Raw genomic sequence first — 10,379 nt, 5'->3', positions numbered from 1 at the left:
ATTCGAGCCTGCCCGCCTACTACCACTTTTTTTTTGTAACACCTGTCTCCACCTGGTTGTTGTTTTGATTTTTTTTGTTTTTTACTCGACACACCCAGGCAATGCCGGATTGTTTTTTAATTTTTGTTGTTGTTGAAAGTTTTAACATGTATGTGATTTTTTCCGTTCGTTTCTTCTTTCTCTTTTTTTTTTTTTACGCCTCGCCCTTGCCCAATATTCTTACTATATATAAAAGACACATTTGTGTATGTCAGAGTTTGTTCCCTACAGACTCTGAAACAAATGGGCCAATTTTTTAAAAAATTTCACACAAATGTACTTTATGTGTTTGTGAATTAAACATTTTTTTTTTTATTACATTTCACCCCAAACAAGGTACATTGCCACTTTGGTATAGGGGGCTACTATCAGGGGTAACAGCTACTGGGGTACTATGTAGGGAGTTGGGCAGCAAGATGTCGGTTCACGTTACACTTGAACTTCTGCATGTCAGTACAGTTAGGGAAGCAGGGACCTGGAATGGAATTCCAAAGTCTAGCGGTTCTGGGGAAGAAACTACTGGAGTAGAAGGCTCTTTTACTGTGTGGGGGTGGGATTTAGCTGACTGTCGGGTTTGTTGAGGGTGTTTACGCCGTGGGGGCACAAGTGCTTGCAGTTCGTCAGAGCATTCACCATTAAAATACTTGTAGAACAGGCAGAGGGATGCAACATTTTGTCGATGGGACAGAGGCTGAAGCTTAGATGACAGTTCAAGACCTATCAGATTGGCGACTCTTTTTTGAATCTTGTCTAGGAGCGAGAGACTAGTAGCAGATGCATCAGCCCAAATATGACAACAATATTCCATACGTGGACGAATGGTGGCCTTATAGAGGTACAGGATACTTTCGAGTGTTAGTAGTTTTCTAGCACGGTAGAGAGAGTCTAGCTTCTTCGCAGCGGTCCTGGCAATGCTTTCAATGTAATTGTTCCAACTCATGTTTCCTGTGAACGTTAGGCCAAGGAGTTTAAAAGATGTACTTTCAGATAAAGAGTCGTTTGCCATTGCTATTGGTGGTAGAGAAGGCTTCTTGTAATTATTGAAGGAAACAAGTTTAGTCTTAGCAGTATCGAATGTGAGCATCCATTTTTGTCCCCTAGTGTTTCTTCCATTTCTTTAGATATGTGTTCATTTGTTTTTCTGTTGTGTTTGTTATAGAGTGTGGTGTCATCAGCATATATACCCATCTCGGAGGCAATTTTGTCGGGAAGGTTATTTATGAATATTAGGAATAATAGAGGTCCAAGGATAGACCCTTGAGGCACTCCCGCATTTATATGAATGTTCTTAAATAGGTTTTGTATTGGAATGTCTTCGAAAAATATAAATCCTTTTAAAGAAAGTCAAAGTCTCTTATACAGTTTAAGGAAATGGTGTATAAAATCAGTAGTAGGTTCTTTGATGTGACAGTGTCACGTTCGAAATGAATGTTTCTGTTTAGAGCACAACTAAACCTTGATACTTGACTTTTTACATTCTAAACTTCAATTCAAGTCATTATACAAAAAATAATTTTATAAATTCACCCATAGGTTCTCTACAGTGCAATGTAGACTCCGTGGAGAGGAATGTGAAGCGATTTTTACCGATTCTAATGGCATTAAAAGTATTGGAAGTGTGGAACATTTATTGATGCTCCTTCAATCACAGAAAAGTCGGGTCTCCCTGTCAGTATATACCTATATCTATAATAGTGAAAATGTGTATGTGTGTGGTGTGTGTGTGTGTGTGTGTACATTTCCCTACCAAATTATTCTGTCAATTTTCGGTCTACAGACTTGAGATTTGACATAAGGGGTATTGAGATTTGGGAAAATCTTTTTAATTGGGTTTTAGCCAAAAATTTGGCTGTCAAGGGATCAAAGTTCAACGATTTGACCTTTGAAAACTCTACCAAACTCCTCCGCCAATTTTGGGTCTAAACACTTGAAATTTTAAATGTAGGTTACACTTGGACATGGATCAAACTATTTAATTTGATTTGAGCCCAAAACAATAAATGGGGTCAAAGTTTAAAAAATTTAGTTGGATTATTCATACTGCATAACATCACCCAAGATAGTGACATAAAAATCGAGGATATAGGTTTATACAGAGACGATGGCCTGATGATAGTTAAGGACATCACAAGCATAAAATGTGATGGACTAAGAATAAAAATACATAAATATGGGCCTTAAGGTAGAAATTACCAACAAGTCAACTTTCTAGATTAACCTTTGATTTAGCTACCAATACCTACAAACCATACATTCAGAAACGTAAACCCCCACATATATCCACCCACCCTCTATTATTAAGCACATAGCTACATCAATCGAACGGAGAATAAATAATAACTCCTCCAATTCAATAGATACAAAAAATATTTATAACAATGCACTAAAAAATAGTGGATACAAAAATGCCGACATTAAATACAATAGAAGCAATATAAATACAATTAGATCTAATAATCGAGATAGAAAAATAATCTGGTTCACCCCCTCCTTCAATCTAATGGTAAAACAAAACTTGGGAATAGGTTCCTACATCTTATAAACACTTCCCACCAGGTAGTACACTACATAAAACCTTTGAAAAAAACACCTTAAAACTTAGCTACAGCTGTACTGAAAACCTAGAAAGAGTAATAATAAAGCAGAATAATAAAATATTAAGGAGAAATAATCCAACTTCGGACACTAATAATGATAACAGAAAGACCTGCAATTGCTAAAGACCGACCAAATGCCCACTAAGCACTAATTGCCTCACATCTTTGGTTGTATACCAGTCTAAAATATGCACTGCAGCAAACCTAGAAATAGAAAAATTCTACATAGGCAGCAATTAATTAACTTAAAAACAGATACTATGGCCATACACTGTCAATGAATAATAAAGCATATGCTACAGACACCTCACTCTCTGTACACTACTGGAAGTTAATCGAGGCAAACAAAACACCTTAGTCGAATGAAAAATATTTAGGAAGGTCAAAACATGTAGTTCATTAACTTCACCCTGTTACCTATGTTTAGTAGAGAAACATGCGATTATTAGTTTTAAGGACTGTGAAAAATTATTAGATGTAAAAGTAGAATAGGCTATAAGCTGCAAACACTTTGGAGGCTACACTTTAAATAAGATGTAAAAAAACGAATAGCGACCCCCTCATACCAGTAATATTGCAAATCATAACCCCTTACTCCCAATATCTTAATTAATAAATGAAACAAGGGAAATGTGGAAAGGATACAAAGTAGTCATGATACACTGCAAATTAATAACTATACTAACTAAAATCCAATGCACCTCTAATTAATTGATAACTACACCCACCAAAAAACTTAAAAGAAAAGGCTAGCATAAATAACTTAGCTAAATTAAGGAAGGAACCATCTTCTTGTTACCCCTCAACATCATCTCAAGCACTACCATTTATTACTAAACTAAACGAGCAGAAACATAATATACCACCAACTGGATAAATGTGAGTGCACTTTGCATAATAATTAAACACCTGAAAACGATTAACTAAAATAATCTATGGGTTTAGCATGCTTGTAATTGAAATGCTGATATATACCTAGGAGAAGTATTATCGTAAAGCAACACTGCATAAGGAAACCAACCACATAATTGATCACAAATGATAACTAAGTACTCTAACTTTGGGAACGGAATACTCCACCAATATAGACAAATATATGCTATTATGTACCTGTTTGCATGTATATGAGCTGGAAAACCTATCTCTATAACGAAGCATATAAACTTATAAAATGTATTTATACTCTAGTATTAAGGAAAAGATAAACGACCCAAATGAAAAAATGACAACCATATGAATAGGCTTGTATATCTATTCACTAGCCGTTAATTTAACCATATGGACATATATCTTATAAAGAAACAAAGAAATAAATAATTTGAAAACAAGAAGCAAATGAATGGATAAAAAAAAGCAAGGAATAAAATAAATAGAACTTAACAATAAAATAGATAGCTAAAGTAGTTGCCGCCAGAGAAGAAAACACAACCATAAAAACCAAAGATAGGGAAGTTAACAGAGATAAGGGTATAATAATACTTCAGATAAAAGCGAAAACTTAGGCCAATAAGCAACCGCCAAATTAAAATAATATCGATCCCCCTGCTGCTACAGCTTGACCACATGAGATTGTACTTCCTTCCTTTTCCCTCAGCCTCCAACCCCAACTCCTTTCCTTCACAACACCTCCCCCAAAACCCGTACTGCTCACATTCACAAAGTATACACCCCACTTTCTTCCAAAGAGTAAACCACACCCGAATATCTTATAAAAAACGAATGCAATCTTTACTCTTTTCAATATCGCTCCTTTTTTTTGGTCTGATGAAGTGATCTCAAATTAGGATTCCACTGAAAACATGTATGCACATATGTAACCAGTAATGTTTGTATAATAAACAGACATTATATATATATATATATATATATATATATATATGGTTTCAAATGATCTGAAATAATAGCACGAGGAGACTTGATTCCAAATATTTCTCATATGTTATATGTCCCCTCTTTGGTTTTCATACATAAAGTAAATTTCACAGTGTATAAAGATTATTTGATATTGGAGAAATTAATAATTGTACCCTATTTCAAAAAGAGGAGAGATATAACATATGATAAATATTTGAAACCATAGCAGCAAGTTTCATTCTCCCCTCCATCAAGACCAGAGGTTTTGTAGAAATATCAAAATATTTTGTAATTCCTATGCAAAACTATGAAAACAAATGACTATGATTGAAACATTTTATGGCTGTAAAAAAGTGTCAAACAGGAATGATAAATGATCCCCTTAATGAATGATCTTAAGGGCAAATGTCACATAGCCCACTACACAATTCAGGTCATTACCTTTCCAACAGACCTTCATTTGTTAAAGGTGGTATATCTATATCTATATATGTGGATATATCTATACTGGTAGCCAAATTGAATATTGAAAAACTATGTTTGGTTCTATGAGATGAAACTACATGAAAATTTGCAGGCTTTTTCAAGATTATAATACTATTCTATGGTTCAAATTTTATGATAATTGGTAAAAAAGAACCTATATTTTCAAACCAATAAAATATGCCCAAATTTGCCTAGATTTGTATATATAGTATCCTGCAGGCCAGCTTCAGTTTTTCTGTTTGGGTTGTCTTCCCTGTGGCATTGCCAGGCCACTAACATATAATATATATATATATATATATATATATATATATATATATATTTATTTACCAGTGGTGAAAAAACCGGACTAGAGTGCTCAATGTGTAGTCAGAGCAGTATATAGGAAATTTATTACTGTGAGTCCAGAATGAGTTTATAAATTGTTTCAGCTAGAGGAAAATCCTGAAAGAGAGGAAAAAATCCAACTAGCATCGTCAGGCTAGTTGGATTTTTTCCTCTCTTTGAGGATTTTCCTCTAGCTGAAACAATTTGTAAACTCATTCTGGACTCACAGTAATAAATTTCCTCTATATATATATATATATATATATATATATATATATATATATATATATATATATATATATTCAATTGCCATCCCTTTTTTAAAAGATGGAATCATCCAATCATCAAAGACAAGATTCAAACAAGAGCGGACGATCTACAGAGTTTTATAATTACGTATATATACTAGCAGGGAGACCCAACATTACCCGGGATTAAATGATGGCAAAGAATGCTTCACAATCCCATATTTTTATCGTCATCGAAATCGGTGAAATCGCCCATTTTACAATAAAATCGATTGATTGCCTGCTCTAGTTACTGATTTATCGCTGTGCAATGCGAGGAAGCTAAACATGCCTTTTGCAGTGATCTAGTTCACAATACATTGAAGTCTACATTGCACTGTAGAGAACCTACTATTGATTTTATAACATATTTTTATATATAATGGCTTGAATTAAAGTTTAAAATATTAAAAAATCAAAATGGCCTGAATTAAAGTTTAAAATATAAAAAAAATCAAGTATCATGGTTCAATTGCGCTCTAAGCATAAGCATTCATTTCGAATGCGCCCCTGTCATATCAAAGAACCTACTGTTGACTTTATATGCCTGGTTTTTCTTCTTGTGCGATGATAATGGTTTGAATTTATGTTTAAAATGAAAACGTCAAGTATCAAGGTTTAGTTGTGCTCTGAAGAGAAACATTCATTTAAAACAATTTATCAAAAAACCTACTGTTGGTTTTCAATGCTGGACGTTTCTGCTTGAGTGGTAATAAAACTTCTCGAATGCACTTGTAATGTTAGGTTGTATAAGGTGTTAACATTGATCAAAATCGCATTTTCCTTCTTTCATCAGATTTTTTTGATGATCGATACTTATTAAAGACATTCCGATACAAAACCTACCTGAGAACACTGTCAGATACATAGTGTATCTTTGTGTGAAATTTCGTAGAAATCGACCCAACCATTTTCGAGTCCATAGGGAACGGACTCACAGACACACACAGATATACAGACACACAAAGTTCTTTTTATATAATAGTAGATATAGAGATATATAAACTACTTGATCAATTTAGGTGATTTTTGGAATATGACAATTTTCGTTTTGTGGTACTGGTAGTGGTACGTACATAATAAAGTTTTTTTTTTTTCTAAATTTGTATTTTTTTTTAATTAGGTTCAACTCTGGAAATAATAATAATAATAATAATAATAATAATAATAATAATAATAATAATAAAAAATACGTTATTTATATTTTTAATGATAATTATTATACGATGTGTTAGCCAAACGCTAACACTGTTAGGCTAACACTAACAATGTATTCGATTAAAAACAAACTCTTGTTTAACGGTCATCAAACATTAAATACCAAACGTGTAGTAGTAGTAGTAGTAAAGTAGTAGTAATAATAATAATAATGATGATGAAATAATAAATAAGAACGTTACTGTGTATTAATAATAATTAATTAATATGTCATTTATTGCTATAAGTGTAAAAACAATGAGGAATAAACGACGTGTTAGCTTGACCATAACACTGTTAGGATAACAGTGTTAGCAACAATTAGCGTTATAATTATATTATTAATATTATTAGTGTTAGGCTAACAGTGTTAGCCTAGCATTAACAATTACATATTCGACGAGAAACAAACCGTGTTTTACTGTCATCAAGAGTAATGCCTAGTTTAACGCATCAAACACCAAATACGTAGTAATAGTAATAATAACAATATTAATTAATTAATAATAATAATAATAATAATACTAAATTAATTAATTAGTAATAATAATAACTACAAAATTTATATTTTTCAAAATATAAAAATAAACTTAGACGACCCCAATCTTTCCTTGTTTTTTTTTCTTTCGTAAACTTGCAAAACGGCAAACAAAAACAACACCCAAAACATTTGTTGTTGTTGTTGTTGTTGTCAAACAAATGTGTCTGTTGTAAAATAAAATATATTTTCTTCGCACTGACAGCCCACGAATCGGCCGTCCATTGAGAGAGGAGAGAAAAAGAGAAATGAAAAATGCCAGACTCACGCCTCAAATTTGTTGTTCATTTTCGCGATCATTAAAGAAAAGTGAATTTTCGTTTTGTTTTCGTCGTAACACTTTTCAGGCCTGAAATGTTGATAATGCAATTTGACAGTTCAGAAAAAAAAAAAAAAAAAAAAAAAAAAAAAAAAGCAAGGGCAGATAACCCTGAAGCGGTCATTACAAAACATCTGCCACTAACAAATAGAATTCCGTCCCCATTGCAAATCTTTGTTCTAGGAGAGAGAGGGCGGATGTGTACGACACACCCTCTATTAATTGTTTGTTATTATTGTATTTAATATTTTTATTGTTATTTCTTTTTATATTTCAAGCGGACGGACCTCCGCTCTTGGTCACAAAAAAGTATCGAAATGAAAAAGAAAGCCGTTGAAAGCATCGTTTTCATGCTTCAAAAAAACCCTCATAACCTTTAAATCACTATCCTAGAAGCATACGTGGATTTTTAACACACACACACACACACACACACACACACACACACACACACACACACACACACACACACACACGCACGCACACACACATATAGTCTGCAAACAAACAGACTATGTACCACCTCTGTTCTGCATTGAGCACTTTTTAAATCACGTGAGTTTTATTGGATTTGAATTTAGGAAACCAATCGACACAACCATTATAAAACTCTCACTAATGAAAATGAAAATATTATGTATATGACCCTGGGAATGAGTTTATGCTCATATCTATGCATAACCATGTCTACATCGAACGAAAGTATTGCGCCTATATACCCACAAATGAACTTAGATTTACATCTATGTAGACGAATATGACTATATCAATAACTGTCTGTATATCTGGGTGTGTATGTGTGTCTATACACGCACGTGTACACCCACGTGTGCGTCTGTGTGTACATGGGGTACCGATGTATATGTGCACGTACCTATGTATACGTGTGTGGATGTGAGAGTATGTGTGACCGCTGCCTGCTGTCCACATACATGTGTGAGAGCATGCAGCTGTGTATATATGTCGATGTATGTGTTCACGAGTATTAGTATCTGTATGTGCGCATGCACTTGCATGTATGCATGGGGGTGCAAGTATGTCCGAATCAATATGCGCATATTGGCTCGTGTATACGTCTCCTTGGGGGTATGGATGTCGATGTGAGTATGTATCTGTGTATGAGCACATCCATGTTTACGCACACGTACCCAATTTAGCACCTTAAGGAAAATTTGACGTCAGCGGGAGCGGCGCAGGTGTCTATGCATGCATGCGTGCATATGTGCATATATTTGCACGCCAGGGCGGAGATGTATGTGTACATGTGAACGTTTCTTTAAGTATATATGTGTGTATGTGCGCATGTGTGTGCTCGCACGTGCTGCCGCTAGCTAACCCTCTCCAATCAATTAACAACAGATAAAAACCAAATAAATAAACCGAATCCTAGCCCCCCCCCCCGCCTGACATACTTATCAAGAAATCATCTCACCCACGTGACGCCAAAAACCTTAACATTAAGACTCGAATTTTAAAGTAACCCCCCTCCTCCTATCCCCACATATCCCCCTTCCCTCTCCATGTATCCCTATGCCCTCAGCCACACCAGAAATGAACTTCCCAGACCCTCCCCCACAAGGTCCTTAAACTCCAAAACTAAAATACTACCGACATATCAAACACCCCCCTCCCACCTTTCCCCCTTGTTCCCCTTCTCTTTTTTCCACTCTTCTCGCACCCCTCCCCTGACATCATTCACTCTTTCATCCCATCATAACGAACATTTCTGTAAAAGTCTGAGGAAGCTACAGACGGCCAAAAAAACGGCCGGGTAGCTGAAACAATAATGTAACTTAACAGAAAGATACAGTAATAAAAAATAAAACGCATATTTGCTCTACAACAGTACTGAGCACTTTCTTCAGTTTTTATTAATTACCATTTCTACTAATATATATATATATATATATATACAGTGCTGGCAAAAAGAAAGTCTGCACTTGTAATTTTTTCAAAAACTGCAAATTTAAGCTAAATTTAATGTAACTTTTTAAACAACCTATTCCTCATTTGATTCGCCTTTTATTCCTCTATAATTTTACCTGTTCATATATGACTTTTAATTGAAATATTCTAGTGGTCACGTCAATTTAAAAAATACTTTCAAATTGAGGAGACAAAAAGAAAGTCCGCAGCAACAAATTCAAATTCGCTTAAAACCAGCTTTAATTATTGCCCCTAAATCAGTTTAAAATATCTACCAACAGGCAACAAAGCATCTCTAATCGTAATTATTGTTGTTCCAGATTATACAATGTAACATTTAGTCCATATGCCACGACTTTCTCTTAGTGATCCCCAGGAGCTCATTAATCTCCACCTTTTTGCTTTATCCAATCGAGAAATCGACCTATGATTGAAATGTGATGAGAAAACAGTACGAAACACTGTGCAAAAGCACCAAAACACTGACAGTGTTCATGATGCCCCTAAATCTGATCATACTAGAGATACTTCTAACAGAGAAGACAATGCTATCAAGATCAGCAGCCTAAGAAACAGATTTGAAACTGCTCCCCAAATCCAACAACAGTGCAGTCTTGTTAAAAAGTGCTCTCTTTCTACTGTCAAGAACAGTTTAAAGGAATTTCATTTGCGAGGATATGTTGCAAGATGAAAGCTAATGATTTCTGTAAAGAACAGAAAGCGCCGCCTGAACTTCGTCAGATGCAATGAAGATCATGACTCTTCATATTGGTCCAAAGTGCTTTTTAGTGACAAAAGCAAGTTCAATA

The 10,379-nt window shown here is 34.5% G+C and overlaps 1 protein-coding gene across 1 annotated transcript in view; it reads right to left on the bottom strand.

Annotated features, from left to right (window-relative positions):
- Window positions 1-7,771, bottom strand: part of LOC145287778 (eukaryotic translation initiation factor 4E type 2-like) — a 66,400-nt gene extending 58,629 nt beyond the window's left edge. Inside the window, exon 1 of the mRNA XM_080135605.1 lies at window positions 7,594-7,771. Coding sequence (XP_079991731.1) covers window positions 7,594-7,625 — 32 coding nt within the window. The 5' untranslated portion in view covers window positions 7,626-7,771. The remainder of the gene's footprint in view (window positions 1-7,593) is intronic.
- Between the last annotated feature and the right edge of the window lie 2,608 nt (window positions 7,772-10,379).

The sequence above is a fragment of the Euprymna scolopes genome, chromosome 11 (genome assembly GCF_053919585.1).
Source record: "Euprymna scolopes isolate OS-2025 chromosome 11, ASM5391958v1, whole genome shotgun sequence".
NCBI classification, from domain to species: Eukaryota; Metazoa; Mollusca; class Cephalopoda; order Sepiida; family Sepiolidae; genus Euprymna; species Euprymna scolopes.
Note: the sequence above shows the minus strand (reverse complement) of the source record. Positions and strands in the feature narration are given on the sequence as shown.